The following is an 18,900-nucleotide window of genomic DNA, read 5'->3' as shown; positions in this document are numbered from 1 at the left end:
TTTAATTTTTTTGAGAAATATCTGTAATCTCCAATCAAACACTGAGTGGGGTCTTAGCATGTGAGGACTCTGGGGTTTTTTTCTGCTAAATATGTATTATTTGAAGATAAAATTATCCAGAATATAACATCTGATGTCCTGATATTCTTCTACAAATAAATGTGGTTCTTTATTGCATAACAACAGTGTAAACTACTTTTCAGAAAGGTAGGAATGGGTTTTACTGCATTCATATGGAATTAGATGAGCTTTTTAAGGTTCCTTCCAACCCAAACCAGCCTGGGATCTTGCAGCAGTTTGTACCCTCAGAGATTCCATTTCATCCTGAGACAGGGAAGTGTTTGGTAAGCCAAACATTGTCCTGCTGTGCCCAGTGATGACCCCACACTGGAATTACTCAGGTTACAGGAACAGAACTTTGTTTCCCTCTTGTTCCAGCTGTGGAGCCTCTCATGGATGGAAATTCAGGACCCATCCTCAGACTTGACCTGAACTGTGCAGCAAACGAGGCTTTCTCTGTTATTGCAGGAACCTCAGCACTGTGCTAACAGCACAAATGACTTTCAGGAGGATTATAATTGAGTATATTATGATTCAAATCTCCTGTGAAGTCCTTGGCATTAGCTGGAGGGAGCATTAGTGCTAAATAGGATTATTTTTCCCCTTCCAGAGATAAACAATTAAAGCATAAACCACATCCAGAACAGACAACTCTAACACCATTATTAACTCTGATAAGCCAGTTTATTTCCCTGTTAATAAATCCTTCATTACAGGAACAGAAACCAAAAGCTAATTTTGAACACCCTGGTTGGGTAACAAGGGGCAACAGCTGACCTGAACTGACAGCAGCCCCACACAGAGCAACTTCACAGCAAGAATTCTGTTCCACAAACAATCTCCAATTCACATTTTATACAAATAGTTGAAAACAAGTAGAACAACAAGCAAACAAGTTTACAAAAGAAAATACTTCATTGGGATATGGGGGTTTTTCCTACAAAAGATGTGCAAGTAAAACTGATCATACAGAGAAATCCAACCTGAGCTGTGTGCTGGGGGATACCTGAGGTGAGGTCTGGGGCCGATTGCAGTTTCTCAGTATTCACAGCTGCTTTTCAAGGATAAAATATTCACAGTGCACACAGGAGGAAAGGGAAGAGCTGGATGCTTTAAGGATGATGGACAGATCCCAGATTTCTTAAGATATTTCAGTGTAACCTTCTCACAGCCATCCCTGACCAGGACAGTGCTTCATAATCCCAACACCCACGGGTCTGCAGGTTGGAAAAGCCCTCCTGGAGTGCCCTGCTGGGCAGGCTGGGCTGTCAGAGGCAGCAGTTGTGAGGCTGCAGGGCTGTGTGCATGGCAGCAGCCAGGTCCTGGGCCGTGGGGCTCCCTGCAGTGCAGCTCACAGCGATGCCAGCATCTCGCAGCGCCTTTGCTGTGCTGGGGCCGATGGCAGCAAACTGCAGGGACAGCACTGCACTGTCAGGGCTCAGCTCTCCAGCTCAGCATGGGGATTTGCAGCATTAACAGGCACCCATCAATGGAGCTGCTCAGCAGTGACTCAGGGAGATGAGTATTTATCTCAACATTACAAACACTGAAAGCTCTGAGTCCCGCAGAGCAGGGAGAAGTGAGAGGAATTTTAATCAGCTGCAGCCTGGTGCAAGCAACAACTCCTCACACCATGGCATCACTCAGGGAAAATGAAGTCTATCCCAATGGAGATGGGGGAATTGGTTGGGGAGAACAATTTTGTTTTTAAAATCCACCCAAGGCCAGCTTGGATGGGGCTGGAGCAACCTGGTGTAGTGGAAGGTGTCCCTGCCCATGGCAATGGGGTGCAACAACATGGGTTTTAAAGTCCCTTCCAACCCAACCCTTTCTGGAATTCTATAAATCTATGTAATATCATTTGTATTTGTTATAAACTGGGGTTTTCTTCAGAGGAATAAACACAAACCAAAGATAAGGTTTGCAGTGGTTGAAACAGCCTTTGTATCTCATTTGCCCACCCCAAATTTACTGCCTCTCATATTCCACCATTTGTAAGAGAAGATACCTTGACTTGGTTGATCAAATCCCCTGAAAGCTTCTGGATGTGCTGGAGGCAGAATTTGACACCAGAGGGGCTGAAGAACACGATGCTGGCAGGGATCCCCTGGGTGAAAGAAGCAGAGGTTGGCACAGCTCACTCCAGCAGTGCCTTGGCACATGGGCACAGCACACAGGGAATGGCTTTAGCCCAGAGGGCAGGGCTGGATGGGATATTGGGAATTAGGAATTGTGCCCAGAGCAGCTGTGGCTGCCCCTGGATCCCTGGCAGTGCCCAAGACCAGGTTGGACAGGTTTGGAGCAGCCTGGGACAGTGGGAGGTGTCCCTGCCATGGCAAGGGTGGCACTGGATGAGCTTTAAGTTCCCTTCCCACCCAAACCATTCCATGATTCTGCAATTCTATGATGGAGGCTCCTAACATGGAAAACCAGAAAGCCAATACTGAAAAATGAAAAGCAATGACTATTGTTACACAAACTATGTAGGGCAGATTACTCCTGGATTCTGATTTGTGATGCACAGCAAAGATGCCCAGTGATATTTCAGTTACACTACTTCAAAAACAGGAATATTCTGGGAGGCATTGCCACCTCCCTCAGAAAATCCCAAAGTACCTCAGTGTCCAGTACCTGCTGGGAGAAGTAACTGCTCAAAGATTCCTGCAGATCAGGGTGCTGGGCTGTTTGATAAACTGTGAGGCTTTCCAGGGGTATGCCTGCAATCAGGACATTAATTCATTCATTAATTTCTATTATTTCAGTTCAGCACTCACAACATCCTAACTGCACTGAAGTGTAACTCTTTTAGCTAAAAAGACACATGAAAGTTCTGTGGAGGATTTGCAGGTCCCTGAGCTGTGGGCAGCCAGCCAAGCTCCCAGTGTTTACTCCTGTCCTCTCCTCAGCAAGTTCCACTTTTACTTCTTCCAATTTGGTTCACAAGCTTTAGATACAACTTTTCTCATCACTGACTAATTAAAATGGGTCTCCAGGGGAAGTTCAACCTTTTTCTCTAAGCACTGTAGGAAGTACTTCTCTTTTCAGGGCTCCACAAGGAAACAGGAGAGCTGAGGAATTGGGTTTCTCTCCTGTAAACACACAAACAAGAACTTTAATTAACTCAGGCCTTTAATAAAGAGTAAATGTGATTTAATACATTTTAAAGGTATCAAATGCTGATTTATCAAATGCCTCACCACAGACACAGCTCGGAGGTAAATGAAAACATCTGCAGCCCCAATTCACAGGACAGGCTACTTAGCAGGAACATTAAAAATATTCCATAACTAGAATATGAATATTGGCTAAAAAGATAACTTTCTTTGCACAAGGGCAAGGGGAACAGAAATGCACTTTATCTCCTCCTCAGCACAACCTGCCTCAATTGGATATTTCAAATCTGTCCCACTCAATAAATGACAGAGCTCTCCACAAAAGAATACTCAGGCAGACAAAGAAAGGACAATACTGTGCTGGAAAGTTTTGGTCTATCTGCAATTCCATTTTCTTAATTCCCCAAGGAAAAAGGATTCTGGTTGCAGTGCTGGGGTGGGAGTGGATATCCTCACTTGCTTTTGTCAAATTAGGAATTTAACAGCAGACTTGCTTTGCACAGCTTTTGCCTTTTCTATAGATGAGAAACACAGAGAAAATTTCAATATTAAATTCTACACAGATTGATACAGCTTTGCATTCAGCTTTCCAAAGAAATGAAATTATTTTATTACTAATTCAGATTTGTTAATACATTTTATAGAGACAACTACTGGAGAAGAAATGTTTTTAAGTGCTGGAAGGAGATTGTTGGTTTATGCAAGCAGACATTCTTCAGGGATTAAAAGAAGGGCAGCAGGGTGAAAATCAAATGGAAAGACCCCTGTAGGAGTCAACCCAGACACACCTGAGTGTTCTGACTCCACACTGAGGTTTCTTTAGAAACCAGATATTCTTAAATTAAAATTAAAAATTAGAGGAAGAATGAACTTGGCTCAGAATGTAAAAAAGATTTTAAAATTAGATGAAATTGGAATGTTCCAGCATCAATTCTCCTGCAAGTCATGGCAGTTATTTGAAGTGTCAGTGTGATACCTGTAAGCAAACACCAATTCTTTTGGTACAGAAAAACGCCTTGGTAGGCCTGAACCACACAACAAGGACTGGGATCTCCTGCTTCTGTAGCCAAATATTTGCCTTGAGAAGAGTAAATTCCTTCATTTCCCATTCCTTAAACTGAATTGGGTACCAAAGCACAAAAGGTGGTGACAAAAAAATCTCATTATTTCAGCTTTTATTTTTATTCTGGCAATAACCTCTCAAGATACAGGAAATTCAGAGCTATTATTTTCATTTACTTCTTCATGCACAAACAGAAATTAATTTATACATAACAGGGAACATGAGACAATTTAATCTGTACTTCCAAGGTTGTTCTAAAGCTCTTGATCAGCTGAGAGCATTTAAATATGCAGAGCCCAATAAACTCTGGAGGATATTTCTATATCTCAACAACAAACAGGCTCCAGTGCCTGAAATTCACTGCTTGGGTAATTTTTTTCACCTTCCTACAACAATAAACAGGTATTTCTCTTGTCTTTCTGCTTGAAAAAATCCCAGCAAATATTAATTCACTGCCAGAAGTAGATTTTGCAGCACTAAAAATCAGCTGAACCCTTTCTTTGCTTTAACACATTTGCTATTAGAAGAGAGGAGATGGGTTATTCTTCACTCACAACATATTCGTGTTGCATTTTTAATTTTCAGAATTTATTATTTGATCTTGTGCTGGCAACTTCCATTTTTACCATTAAATATTCCCTAGAGCTGAAGTATTTTATGTGCCAGTGAATTAGAGAGCACTGTGCCCAGCAAAACCAATCCTTTCCAGCTCCCATCCCATTTTTCTTGTCCCTGTAAATCTCTGCTACTGGGCAGACTTTGCTCAGCAGCCTCACATCTGTGCAAAAACTCTTTTTTCACTGCTCCTACTGAGCCATCCACTCAAAAAATAAACAGCTCCTAAGTCTAAAAATCTTCCTTATTGCTACTGGAAATTTTAACAACTTAAGAGTAAGAACAGAAGTCAGCAAACAGACTTTTTTAAAATTCCCCAATAATCTGATAATAGGCTAAGAGTTACAGATTTAACCATAACAAAATGGTTAAACAAAACTTAAAGCATCAATTTAATTTCTTCAAAACCACTCAGTTTTGGTGCTGAGAACCAGATCCCTCTGAAACCACAGGGTAATTTTGGGGAAAGTCACCAGCAATCAAATCTTCTCATTTAGCAGCAATTTCCAGTCATTACAGCTCTGATCTTCCAGTAAAAATAAACTTTTTCCTGCTGGTTCATATAGTATTTATTAATTAACTAGAGGGTCTAAGATTACATGTAGATTAATATCTTGTAAATGCATTTTGAAGTATTTTTGTCTCACAGTGCACTTGATTTTGCCTCAAGGAAATTCTGAAATGATGGAAGGGACCTTAATTCACTTAGGATTACTTTAATTTAACTCCAACATTTTAACCACTTACTTGAACAAATATATTCAGCTAATTTCTCAGCATTTCCAGCCATTTCTCCTTGTGGAACAAGACCAATTTCTTCCACTAGAACCAAAAGCAGCAAAGAAAAAACCATGGCAAACAATGAGAACAATTCAGATTTCCTGCAGAACCAAAGGCAGCAAAGCAAAAACCATGGCAAACAATGAGAACAATTCAGATTTCCTGCCACAGAACCCTGGGATGGAAAGGGAGGCACACAAATAATTTGTGTACAAATAAATTCTGCAAGGTTAGAATCCCTTTCATCCAATTTCAATTCCAAAAGTAATGACAAAACCACATTCAAATTAAGAACAAAGGGGGTTTTTTTCCTGTTTTGACCCAATTTTTCAAGCAGTGGCCATCAGATTAGAACAGAAGGAGCAGAAATCCAGAGGCTGGATCAGATCCATGGATATCCTTGGCTGGAGCATGGATAATTCCAATGTTTACATAATTACCTCTCTTCCAAATTAACCACTTTAAAACTTAAATTTCCTTCTCAGCACCATTGAATAACAGCTCTTCCTCCAAAAATTGTACTTACAAGTCAGATTTAACCAATTTTTCTTTTTTTAAACCCCAGCTTACCTAAAGAAGCTGTAGCTTTTCCTACCACATATGTTGGTTTGATATTCCACATTTGTTTAAGAGATTTTGACCAGGCTGAAAAACATTAAATTATACTAAATTAAATGGAATTTAAGCACATGGCAACAGAATGTGAATGATAAATGACTTTTTGGGCTTTTGTTTAATCCACAAATACAGCAAAATGATAATAATAGCTAAAATTCCACTACACATTCAGCAAATCTGGATGTACAAATCCTACAGGATCAAAAATAGATACCCCAAGTTTTTTTATTGTCTTGTTTTAATCAGAGCAGCACAGGACACTGAGTTTTTTCTGGGACTACTGGGGTGAAAAAAGAAACACAAACCACAACAGTAAAAATAAAAATCAGAAGTAAAAAACTCAAGGATTTATTGCCATTGAGAGGACCCAAATAAGAACTACAGACTCATTTTTATTATTAAAATATTTATTTTCCAAAAGTCCTAATCAAGGTTAGGGATGGAATTAGAGATACTTTTTGACCTAAAATCTTAATATATTTTTCTCTACTGCTACAAATGCTACAATAGCTGAGGGTCTCAGTGCATTGACTGCTTACTCAAAGGTGTAACCTTACTCACAGGACATTGATTTGTCCACAGCCCAAAAATGGAGCAGGTAAAGTAGAAACTCCATGCCAGAATCACCCAAGATAAGAATTTGGAAGAGTTTAGAAGGATTTGGCACTTCATTGTGATGGGTATTTCTATTTAGCAGGATTCTTCCTCACTCCTCATCTCCTGCCTTGGATGCCTCAGCACTTCTTCATTTTTTAGCTAATAATTAATTAATTCACTTGAGAAATTTCTTATCCAAGAGAGAGAGAGCTCCCTTTTTCTGCAGCTTTTCATAGGAATTATACAGGCACAGAAGTGATGGCCAGTTTTTGTGAGAGGATCTTCTCTTTAAGGAGGAAAGCAGTCAGCACTCAACCAGGCACTGCAGCAAAAAATATAATATTCCTTCTGCAAGAGAGAACCAGAGCTGGCAAAGCTCTCACTAATTGGTAACTTGCACCAAAAGCTCCTTTCCTTCATTTTTCAGCGTGGAAAACACAACCCTTAAAAGCTCAGGGTAGCATAAACCCTTTATGATTCTGAAAGAATTATGGAATTCAGGTTTTTTCAAAAAAAACATGCTCCAAATATCTACTGGTGGATGAAATAAAATTCATTAAAATCCAAACTTTAGAAGATGCTGGGAGAAAAAGACCAAGGAATATCAATATGTACTTACCCTCTTTTTTACTCTTCTCTTTTAAACATATCTTGATGGCTTCTAATGCTCTTGGGCTGGTAAAAACCAGGCCTCCATAGCACTCTGGATGGGAAAGCTATTTAGAAACAGTAAATTTAAGAAGTAAAAAAAAAAAAAAAATTAATTATAAATTAATTTTAAAAATCAGCTGATCAATTATTTATAACCTTGTGGCAACCAGAACAGCTTCAATAACTGCCAGAAATGCCCCAACACTTGTGACAATTCACAATTTAAATGTGAATTCTGTTTGAACAATTTAATTCTTTAAGAAGCAAGGGCAAGGTCCTTGATGTTGTACATGAAATTTACTGTACAACCAGAGAGTTATTTGTACCACACAGAGAATGATTAAATGGGATCTTGGCAACCAAATCCTGTTGGAAATAAAACAACTGAAAGAATTTCAAACTTACCTTCTCAAATAAGCTGTCAAGAGAGGTGAATTCAAATGACAAAGCTGGGATCAACGTTGCTTCCAAGTTGTATGATCCTAATTCCTATCAAGAAAAGGTTTGCAGCTCTTGAAATAAATTCCAAACAGCATTTTTGCTTTTTCAAAGAGCTGACTAAGTCAGCACAAGCATTTCTCTTTGTTAAAGCAAAAGAAAAAGGCATTTTATTTCCTTTCCCTGGTAAATCTAGTTTGAATTTGTTAGTTATTTATTATTACAAGATTTAATTAAACAATCAGCTGTGGGACCTTCTGAGGTACAGGAGACACCAGCACAAAACTCTGAAGCCCCCAAGTGCCCACCCAGTCCTGTGAATATCCCTGTGCATGTCTGTAATTCTGTCAGTAGGTTTCTTCTGAAGAAATAATCCTCCTTTATCAGGAATTCTTCCTCTTATCAGTGAGATTTACTCACAGGACCAAGGGCAGGAGCAGAAGGGACCCCAGCAACAGGTAAGCTCTATTTCACATCACATTCCCATAAAAACACAGAGTTTCTGTAATCCTTATTCTGTCCAAATAAGCATAATCAATACTAATTAATTCAAATGAGGCTGGTTCAATATCAGTACTTTGCTGAGAGCTTTACAATGAATTCAGTACAAATGTCCCATAATTAATACAATTTTTGGCAGGAAGGGCTATTTTCCAAGATACTTTTTCTCCCAGCATAATTTCAGAAAGACACTCCTAATTTTTATTGTTTGACTTGAAACAATTGCATTCATATTTAATAAAGAAGTGACACTTTTTTTTTTAGTTTTCTCAACGTTTACTCACTTCAATATAAGGATCTGGTCCTGAATCTTTGTCTTTGGGATCCTTCAGCAGCAGAACCTTCATTGTTCACCAAGGAGGCTCAGCAGAACCCTGAAACACAAGAATGGAATTTATCTTAATTATATCTAATTTTTGGAGGAGTTTTTGACTCTAACAGTGACTTTAGCAGCTCCAAGGAGTGAGTTGCTAGCAGTTGTACTGCTCTTGCACAAGGAGTAAACAGCTATTTGTGCATTCTCCAGGCAGGAACACCCACCCTGATAAGGACAGAAAAGAATATGCTGCCTTTAGATAACACTGCTCAAAGGAGAGGCTCTGCTAAACTCATCAAGGGGAACACATTTGAAAGAATATTTTGTAAAAGCAGTAGCAGGTCCTACAATGCCCTCACGTTCTGCAATTGAATCAGCTCCTATCTACAAAAAGATTATTTATTCTATTAATTTCCACGCAGCCTCTGCTCAGCAAAATGAGCATGCAAAGATTGGTTTTATTTAATATATGTGTGTCTATATGCACACATTTATCCATCTATAATAATATAGATAATATTAATATGCTTTCTCTGATAGTCTAGGAAACAAGGCAGGACTGAAAACATCTATTCTGCTATAAAAATGGAAGAAAAAAGATGAGACTTCTCAGTTCCTTACAAGCTTTGGTGGTAACCTCAAAGTTACAAAACGTAACCAATACACAAATAATACAAACAGAAATCCACTCTCTAAGTGCATATTTACCCCAATTACCAGTGTGGTATTTTCCTGACAGATCACACACATAGGAAAATTCAATCCTCCACTAAATTCTTTTCCTGGATATCAGTATTAGAATTTTGGCAAGGAGCTAATTGCTCCCAGAGCAAACACAGCTTAAAAAACAAAACAAAAAAAGCCAACCAAACAAAAAAAACCCAGACAAACACAAGACTTAAAACCCCACAGATGCGTTTGAGGCTTTAAAGGGAAGATGAAAATCTGAGCCTACTTGAAGCACGTTTATAAAGCCGGAGTTACATCCCAGGGCTCTGTGCCTTGCATTTCCCCTGGCTGGCAACAGCGAGTGCCCAATGCTCTTCTTTCCACGGCCTCATTAACAGCTCATTTCTTCATTAATTAGACACAAAGCGTTCAATGGAACACGTTGCATGTAACTTGATCATTAATGAGCATTCTTTCAGTGTTTAGGGCATTTGAACGCGTTTTCCCGACTGGCATTTTCATAAAGCCCAGAATCACGTTGTGCTTACTGCGCTGTCCCTGTCACCGTTCTCTGTGATTTATCTGGAATTATCCAGGGACTTTGGGTCGGGGGAACCCGGGACACGACTTCTAGAGCGAGCAGCCTGATTCCTGCTTTAATCGGCAGTTTTTACAAACGCTGGTTTTTACTTACAGTAATTTTTGCTACTGTCGGAGATGCTCAGACACTTTTAAAGCACAGCGTCCCTGAGGCTGAGGAAGCCTCCAAGGTCACCGAGCCCGAGCAGAGCCCGATCCCCACCGCGTCCCCAGCCCTGGAGCCACCTCCGGCTCTTCCTGCAGGGACGGGGACTCCAAACCGCCCTGGGCAGGCGGATTTACCCCCTGCCAGCCATTCCTGTAAGGAATTCCCTTCGCAAGGAAGTGACACCACAGCAACGAGAGGAAATCCGGGTTCACGGGGACAGAGGCGGGCCGCGCCTCCCCCTTCGGGCTCCGCGGCTGCTCCGCGCTCAGCGGGCGCTGCCTGCCGCTCTCCATCGCGACTTTCGGCGACATTCAGCGACATCCCGCGGCCACACCGCCCCTCCGTGCCCATGGCCACGCCGGCCAAGCGCCGGGCGCGGGACCCCGCCGGGGAGCAGGGCTCCCACAGCGGCTCCGGCAGCTCCGAGGGCTCCGACAGCGGCTCCGAGAGCTCGGCGTGCTCCGACTCGGACGAGCCCATCGCTGAGGTGAGCGGGACCGGCCCCGCACGGCTCCGGTACGGGTGGGGTTGGCAGGGATGTTCGGGATTGAATTGGGAAGGAATTTTGTCAGGGGATATTCGGGAAGGGATTGGGACGGGATTGTTGTCAGGGGATATTCGGGAAGGGCTTGCTGTCAGGGGATATTCGGGAAAGGACTATCGGGGGATGCTCAGGAAGGGCTTGGGAAGGGCTTGGGAAGGGTGTCAGGGGGTGTTCGGGTGTCGATGCGTTTCTCTTCACGGAGAAAATCAAGGCACAAATCTTCCCAAGAATATTTCTGGGTTTCACATTCGCTAAACCTCAGAGAAAGGAAAAACAATTCTTATCATTTGCAGCGCCTGTGTTTGTGCAAAAGTAGAATGCAATATGGAGATTGTTTACCCTAAGTGATGGTGTTTTGTTTCCTTGGCCTGTCAGGGCCAGGTTTGTGTGTGTGTGTCGGGACTGAGGGTGACAGTCACGAGTTCTGTGCAGTGTGTGCAGAGTTGAGTGCTTGGCAAATTCAGTTTAGAGGTAATGTAATATAGTATAGAATGACGTAGTATAATAAAATAATTAATTAGCCTTCTGATAGCATGGAATCAGATGCCTCATTTTTCTCCCCTCATTGGGGTTCCCTGAAAATACTATACCGGGGAAGGGCTTGGGAAGGGATTGTGCCCCGCCAGGCCCAGCGGGTGCTGGGTGCGTGTCCTGTGGGAGCACAGGGAACGCGTCCCTGTGGGCCGGAGATCCAAAGTGTGTTCACTGTGTTGTTGTTGAAAGTTTTGATTTTTTTAGCTGTTTTCCAAGTGTTGGGGCCCAGAGGTCTCAGCTGTACAGCCCCCTGACCCTTGGTGTGTCCGCTCAGGTGTGGGGCTGGAGGTGGCTGCTTGGAAACGATGCTGTCAGCACAGGGCATTAGCTCTTTTATTATTTTCTGCTATGGTTTATTATTGTAAAAATAAATTTGCTTCCTTTTATTGTAGGATCCCAGAATAGTTTGGTTTGGAAAGGACATTAAAGCCCATCCAGTTTCACCCCCTGCCATGGCAGGGACACCTTGCACTATCGCAGGGTTTTCCAAGGCCTGTCCAACCTGGCCTTGGGCACTTGCAGGGATCCAGGGCAGCCTGTGCCTGTGTCTCCTGAATTTTGCTGCCTCCCAAGGGACTGTGCGCCTGTTTTCTACATTGCAAAGAGGTCTTTAACACTGTTCTTCCAGTGGACAGCAAAGGCCACAACCTCTGTGTGAGATTGGAGAGAGTTCTGGGGCTGAACGGTGGCAAAAGTGAGGCTGAGTTGTTGAGGTTACTCAGGAGTAGTTGAAACTGGCAATTAAAAGTTGAATGATCTTGAACAGTGGAAAAGGTGGGCAGAGAAACCTTGGCAGGTGTGATTTTTAATATTGAATACCAATAAAAATGTTGGTAGACACACAGCATTTGTTCTGGAAGGAGAAGCAGCAGTTCCCACTGTGGCTGCTGCAGTGCTTGGGTATCATCATTTGCAGAGTTCCACAGTGGGGTTAGTGATGCCAGGAGGATTTGGGGAAATAGCAGAAGTGTGGGTTTGGGTGTAATTATTTAATGTCTGCAGCAATCTGCAGCTAAGGTGTTAGAGCCCAGTGCTGAAGTTTCCAGGGTTTAACTGCCTGGGTCAGCCTCTCTCCAGGAAGGGTCTGTGGCTGCAACAGCTGTAATTGTGTGAACCAGATGGCAGGAGAAAAGTATTGAAGGTTTGTTCATGACACAATTGGTGGGTCAGTTTTAAAAAGTTACTGTCAGAAACGTTCTCTAAAGCTCACAGGAGAAATGATAACAATTGCTGAGATTACTGCAAGGTGGAAATAAGTTCTGTTTCTGCTCTTTGCCATTATTGCCTTCAAGTTTCTTACAGTTTAGCTTTGTTCTGATATAACCTCTGCCAAGTGTGTGTGATATTCTCTGTTTTGCTCCACAGGAAGTGAATGTTGAATTTGAAGCACATTCTATATCAGACAATGACTATAATGGGATAAAGAAGTTACTACAGCAGGTACTGTGGCTACTTGTCAGCTTGGTTCATATGTCCATTTATAAATAATATCTAAGGAGTTGTGCAAAGGCATCACTTCACATTCTCTGTATTGATTTATAGCTTTTATATATTACTTTCTTTCCTTTATTAGATAATCCCAGAGCAGTTTGGGTCTGAAGGGACTTTAAAGCCCATCCAGTGCCACCCCTGCCATGGCCAGGGACACCTTCCACTGTCCCAGATTGCTCCAAGCTCCATCCAGCCTGCCCTTGGACACTTCCAGGGATGGAATAGCCACAGCTTTCAGATCATACCAAACTCCAGAGGGCACCAGTGTGAAAATACCAGCATGTGGAAGGTGCAGGAGCAAGCACCTCCAGCAGCTGATTGCTAGTTTTGGCAGTATTATAATGAAGGAAGATAAATAAAAATCTCACTTTATTTTCTATTACGTGGTCCATGATACACTCTCAGTGCCTGAAATTTAATACTTGTTTCCTGTCTTCCAGTTGTTTCTAAAAGCTCCTGTTAACACTGCTGAATTAACTGATATATTAATACAACAGAACCATATTGGGAGTATTATCAAGGTAAGACAGATATGATATTAGTAATTGAAGTACAATGCTTTTTTTTGTTAAAATGACATTATTTCTGTATTTCAGAAGGGGATTCTGTCTGTTATTGTGTGCTTTCTTGCTCTTTCTGCTTTAAGAATAATTTTTCTATGGGAACTGAAATTTTCCATGCCTACTTTCAAGCAAAGAATGAATTTGCTGTATTGTTATTGCTGGTTTCTTTTTACACATGGAAAGCTTTTCCCTCCCTGAATTTCAGTGTAGTAATGCTGAAAATGCAATGGAGAGGTTTGTCACCATCTCCATAGGAAATAGGAGTTTATGACTTTCCTACAAAGACACAGCTCCTTGTCCCCTCCCTATCAAAGCTTTATTGCTCTGTGCTTGTCCAGACACTCCAGGTTTACTGCATCAGAAACTGAAGGAAATTGGTTTTGTTTAAGATATTGCCATTCCCTGGGCTGAGATGCTGCTTATCAAATGTGAGCTATCAACCTTCAGTGCCTTTCAGAGGACTCTGCTGTGGAAGGTGCATGGCCTGGTCTCTGAAGCTGCCTCTGAGCACACTGAGGTGTTCAGGGGTGCAGCACAATGTGCAGTGTGTGTTTGTACAGATTCCTCTGTGGTTTTCATCTGCTGACATCACCTGGAAAGAAAAACATCTTTTTCTACAGACTGGAAATAGAATGTCAGTATGAGCTGTTGCTTTTCCTTTCATCCAACAGCAAGCAGAAGTGCAGGAAGACAGTTCTGATGATGAAGAAGATGATGATGAAGTTTTTGGTTTTATAAGCTGCTTGAACTTAACAGAAAGGAAGGTTGGTATTCCTCAGTAACATCTGCTTATAAATATTACCATCAGTAATAAATGAGACTGCATCCTGTGTAACAGGTCTGGACAGCTGGACAGGATTTGGAATTCCACTCTGGAGGACTGGGGTGATAAAACTTGAAGTGGCTTAGCTTTTTGGGGTGATAAAACTTGAAGTGGCTTTGCTTTTTGGGGTGATAGAACTTGAAGTGGCTTTGCTTTTTGGGGTGATAAAACTTGAAGTGGATTAGCTTTTTGGGGTTATAGAACTTGAAGTGGATTAGCTTTTTGGGGTGATAAAACTTGAAGTGGATTAGCTTTTTGGGGGTTATAGAACTTGAAGTGGCTTCACTTTTTGGGTCAAACGTGAAGCACAAAATGGAACAGAGAGTTAAAACTGGGCCCAGTAATTCCAGCATAAATGAGCTGTCAGTCTCTTGTATTTCCTCCCCTTGATCTTGTGCAGTTTGGAGTTTTGCTGTGGTGCTGCAGTTCCTTGTTCCATCACTTCACAAGCTTTGTTTGCCCTCAGCTTTAGGCTGGAGAATGATTTCACAGCAATGGTGCAGTGCTTTAGGGGCTGCTGAGGGAAATTGCCACCGGGCCTGTAGGAATTTCCCTCCAAGGTGACACTCAGGTGACACTCAAGGGTTTTTTTGTGCAAACAGCTGTTTTATCAGGTAAATAAAATGCACCCTTTGCTTGCAGGGCACCCAGTGTGCTGAGCAAATCAAAGAGCTGCTCCTGGGGCGCTGTGAGCAGAGCTGTGAGCAGCAGGTGCTGGAGCAGCTCAGCAAACTCCTCAGTGACAGCACCAAGCCTGTGGGGCTCATCCTGAGTGAGAGGTTCATCAATGTCCCCCCTCAGATTGCTCTGCCCATGCACCAGCAGCTCCAGTAAGTTTGTTTATTTTTTTTCTTGCTGAATGATATTTTTCATCATATTTTCAGAACTCTTATGTACATAGTGCTCAGACAATTGATGCTATAGATATGAGTAAAGCATGAACGAAAAAAAATATTATCTCATATAGGGTCTTTAGTTAATTTTAAAAATACTTTTATATCTTTATAAACCTACAAAACTTTCTCAAATTCTATAGCAAATATAATTTGAGAAAATGTGCTGTTCTACCTATCTAGAAATAGAAATAGCTCTATCTATGTTGCAGTTTATCCTTGTTTTGCAGATTATTTTCAATCTGATCTAGGAAAATTTAAAAATGAGGACTCTTTTAGCAGCTTGGGTGTTGCTGTGTTAATGTCTGGCTCAGGAATGGGAGATTTGGGCTGAGGGAAAGGATTAAAAGGTGAATTAGTTTTGACCCATGTAAATATGCAGTGTTTTGATTAGTTTCAGGTAATGAAAAAGCAGGTGAAGTGCTGCTTGATCTCTGCTAATTCATGGATTATATCAAAAGCTGGGTGAATGTAAATAAATTAAGCATTGAAACACAGCATTACATTATTCTAGTGTCACACTGAGAACAGGGAGCAAGGAAGTTTTATTGGCTAAGGCACCAGTAATAGAATGGAGATCATCTTTATTTCTTCTTTCATTTTTGCCTTCTTTCCTCTCATGTGAGATGAGATTAGAAGTCAGATTGAGGTCACCCCAATTCAGCACTTGTCACAGCTCAAATTCAGATCTCAGCCTCTTTGTCTCAAGGTTTTGGAGTGACAACACGTTGAACACAAGGCTGAGCAGGAATATGTTCTGTCTTTTCAGTTACAGTCCTCAAGGAGTGATAATGTGATGTATTTTTAAGGAGAGTTGCACTGAGAATCATTGTACCACCATGAACAGGATTCAGGGAAAAAAGGGTTATGCTGTGAGCTGTGGAAAAACATCCATGTTTTTATAGTTTAAAGTACAAATAGTGTGTTTAAGTACAAGGAATGCATCTGCAAAATTGATTTTCTGAGGTGTCATAAAAGTATAGGCTGCAATTTGAATATCCTTTCTATGCCACTACATGACAAGGTTTGGTTGTGTGCTTGTTTAGGATTTAAGTTGTGGGAACATTTCTTCCTCTTCAGGAAGGAGCTGACTGAGGCACAGAGGACAAACAAACCCTGTGGGAAGTGCCACTATTACCTCCTGATCAGCAAGACCTTTACAGAAGCCACAAAGAGCAATTCTAAGAGGAAAGAAGGGAAGAATCAGCCAAAGGAGGAATTAATGTTTGCAAATGCAGAGGAAGAATTCTTTCATGAGGTAACATCATTATTTAATTCAAAATGCTTCTTTTTCTTTACATATCAACAAGAGATGTTTCACCTTAAATTCAAGGGGAACTTTTATCAAGGTGATCACAAATATTTTGAAATTAAATCAAGGATGTTTTGGAGTAGTGTTGAGAGAGAAGCAATCAAGCTCTTTGTGTGTATTGATTTATCTGTTCCCTCCTGGGTACCTGTTACTTGCAAAAAATGCTCAGAATAAAAACTTATGGAGGTCCTAAGAGATGGCTCTTGCTTCCCTTTCCTGTCTCTATTCTAGTCAGGGCAAGTACATTAATAAAAAGTGGTGAAACACTGAGATGAAAATATTACTTCCCATTTCCTAAGGCAGCCTGGCCACACAACTCTGCTGGTCCCAAGCCAGATGAGGTGAGGGCAAAATGCAGGAAATTAAATTTAGGATGTGCTTTGAAATGCAAAGAATTTTTCATGGCTTCTTTTTTTCCTCCCTTTTTTTGTTCCCAAAGCTTTAAAACCACTATTATACAATATCATTACTTTATCAAGAGGCTGTTATTTTTCATTTCTGGCAGTGCCTGCAGGGCAAAGGACTTGCACATGCATGGGGTGGTTTAATGGCAAAGGTTCCTGTGTGTAATCATTCTGACAGAGGCTCTGATAGGGCTGTAATTTTATTTTTTGAGAGTGAGAGAAATGTAAGTGGAGGAATTCACTGGTAGCTGTAGGGAATTGTGTTGTAGCAGGTTGTGGATTTTTTGTGTTCCTGCCACAGCAGCTGAAACAGCTGAAGCTGAATTCTGTGTAAAATGTTATTGAAAAGCTGCTGGGGAGAAGCCTGTGGAGCTCATGTGTCTGTCCATGGGTGTTGTGTTGTAGAAGGGCCATTTTGTATTTATTTATCTCAGCTTTGTTAATTATTAAAGGCTAATTGTGTGCTTTCATCTAAACTCCAGTAGTTCCCAGCTCAAACTGAGCATGGTTTTCTTTTTAACAATCTTTCCAGTGTTTAAAAAAAGTCATTTTAAACATTATGTAGGGTATTAAATAAAATGTCTCTCTGTACTTAATAATGTGTGTGTGTTAAATTAGTGCTGAGTGTCTGTCCTCCCTGATCACACACAATGTTAATTAGATTGCCATCAAACAGCATTAAATGTGCTGAGGCACCTGGAGCATATCAAACTGAGAGCAGCCTTTTCCTGCACCTGGCACTGCCCTGGCCTTCATTCTGCTCCTTACAGTTATAACCAGAAAATCTATTAGAACCAGACTTGCAATGGATTAAAGGTGCTCAAATTGTTCTTGAGCAAAGCCACTCAGTTAGTGTGCTAATTCATCCAAAATGAGACTTAAAGCCTTGGTATATTGAGTGGATCTTAATTTTCCTTCAAAGGGAAGGAATCAGGTAAGTTCTCTGTTGATGGTTCAGCTCAGAGTTCTTCATCTGACTTGTGTGAGAACTTGAAACATTCATTAGGTTATTTTTCTGATCAGGAATTTTGTCTAGGAAAGCTGATGAAAAGGGACTTTCTGTATGGGGTTTATATCCCTGAAAGGAAATAATGCACATTCCAGACACCTGCCTGTTTGGAGAGGCATAAACAGATCTTCCAGTTGCTGCAGCCATCTGGAACCTTTCCAAGAGCTTTCTGAAATTCTCCTCACGATTCATTTGGTGCCCATCCCCTTAATATTTGATTTATACTCATATTATTACAGATTCCTTAACTTTTAGGACTCTAGGCAGTTTCAAGAGAAGCCTCAAGTCTCTGAGGCTCTCCTCAAAGCAGGAGAGCCTCAGAACATTGATTTTTTCTTTTTTCCCCCTCCCTCCTAGGTTATTTCTCTCATCCCAAACTATAAAGGTAGCAATCATTATAGAATTTAATATGAAAGATATAAATTCTGTGAAAATATAATGTTTGTTTGAAATACTTCAAATAGTGGATGTTTTGGTTGTTCTTTTTGGTGGACACTTCAAGAGGGAAAAAAAAACCTTCTTAATAAGCATGGGAATGATAGATTCATTATTTTCACTTTGTTTGGATGATGAATTATCTTCATGCTAATTAAACATTTTAATCTGAATGCTTTTGTTTCTGTTGTTCAGAAAGCCCTTCTGAAATTCAACTACTCTGTGCAAGAGGAAAGTGACACCTGTCTGGGTGGCAGATGGTCCTTTGATGATGTGCCCATGAAGCCTCTGAGGACAGTTATTGTAGTTCCAGCTGATGGAATCCCTGGAATTATGGAGAAACTCAAGGATTATCTCTCCCTCTGAGCTGCCCTACAAACCCCAGGTTTTTACAGAGCAGCCATGCAGGACTGTGAGCTCAGAATATTTGCAGAACTGCTGTTGGGTCAACAGTTTTGTACAACTAAAAATATCACCAAATGAATATTTTTAAATACTTATTTTACTTTGATATCATCAAGAAGCAGTCAATAAAAACCCAGTGTCAAGAGAAAACCTGAATATCTGCTCAATGTGTTTTTAACCAAAGCTAAATCATGTGGGTTTGTTCCAAAATAATGCATCCATCTCCTTTTATTTAGAAAAGTGCTTTTTCTTTGTTTCTTCTGTTAAATGTATTTATGTCAAAAGTTTGAAATAATTACTAGGTTAAGGTGGGGATGT

The 18,900-nt window shown here is 41.0% G+C and overlaps 2 protein-coding genes across 6 annotated transcripts; one reads left to right on the top strand and one right to left on the bottom strand.

The window, feature by feature from the left end:
• Positions 1 to 722: 722 nt before the first annotated feature.
• Positions 723 to 10,334, bottom strand: UROS (uroporphyrinogen III synthase). Of its 5 annotated transcripts, none has more exons than XM_059477087.1 (10): positions 10,116 to 10,334; positions 8,721 to 8,810; positions 7,903 to 7,986; positions 7,466 to 7,562; positions 6,202 to 6,276; positions 5,599 to 5,673; positions 3,066 to 3,149; positions 2,692 to 2,777; positions 2,069 to 2,167; positions 723 to 1,469 (listed from the first exon to the last, which is right to left on the bottom strand). In XM_059477087.1, exons 2-10 carry the CDS (start codon positions 8,781 to 8,783, stop codon positions 1,329 to 1,331), a joined length of 804 nt encoding a protein of 267 aa, XP_059333070.1. In that variant the 5' UTR covers positions 8,784 to 8,810; positions 10,116 to 10,334; the 3' UTR covers positions 723 to 1,328. The 5 variants fall into 5 exon arrangements, with proteins under 5 accessions (XP_059333070.1, XP_059333072.1, XP_059333071.1 ...); XM_059477090.1 differs by having other exon boundaries at positions 1,410 to 1,615; XM_059477089.1 differs by lacking the exon at positions 3,066 to 3,149.
• Positions 10,335 to 10,398: 64 nt separating this feature from the next.
• Positions 10,399 to 18,738, top strand: BCCIP (BRCA2 and CDKN1A interacting protein). The gene is made up of 7 exons (XM_059477117.1): positions 10,399 to 10,656; positions 12,613 to 12,687; positions 13,179 to 13,259; positions 13,973 to 14,065; positions 14,767 to 14,954; positions 16,098 to 16,275; positions 18,373 to 18,738. The coding sequence occupies exons 1-7, from the start codon at positions 10,519 to 10,521 to the stop codon at positions 18,541 to 18,543; spliced, it is 924 nt and encodes a 307-aa protein (XP_059333100.1). The 5' UTR covers positions 10,399 to 10,518; the 3' UTR covers positions 18,544 to 18,738.
• Positions 18,739 to 18,900: the final 162 nt, after the last annotated feature.

The sequence above is a fragment of the Ammospiza nelsoni genome, chromosome 8 (genome assembly GCF_027579445.1).
Source record: "Ammospiza nelsoni isolate bAmmNel1 chromosome 8, bAmmNel1.pri, whole genome shotgun sequence".
Lineage (NCBI taxonomy): Eukaryota > Metazoa > Chordata > Aves > Passeriformes > Passerellidae > Ammospiza > Ammospiza nelsoni.
This window is presented reverse-complemented; position numbering and strand designations above follow the sequence as displayed.

Excerpts from the sequence above, each read along its gene's own strand:
- UROS (XM_059477087.1), bottom strand. The coding sequence starts at position 8,783 with ATGAAGGTTCTGCTGCTGAAGGATCCCAAAGACAAAGATTCAGGACCA. Across the intron at positions 3,150-5,598 it reads AGCTGAATATATTTGTTCAA|GAGAGAAACCCAATTCCTCA; the intron begins GTAAGTGGTTAA and ends GTGTGTTTACAG. Across the intron at positions 2,168-2,691 it reads GCAGTTACTTCTCCCAGCAG|GGGATCCCTGCCAGCATCGT; the intron begins GTACTGGACACT and ends TCTTTCACCCAG.
- BCCIP (XM_059477117.1), top strand. The coding sequence starts at position 10,519 with ATGGCCACGCCGGCCAAGCGCCGGGCGCGGGACCCCGCCGGGGAGCAG. Across the intron at positions 12,688-13,178 it reads TAAAGAAGTTACTACAGCAG|TTGTTTCTAAAAGCTCCTGT; the intron begins GTACTGTGGCTA and ends CCTGTCTTCCAG. Across the intron at positions 16,276-18,372 it reads AGGAAGAATTCTTTCATGAG|AAAGCCCTTCTGAAATTCAA; the intron begins GTAACATCATTA and ends TCTGTTGTTCAG.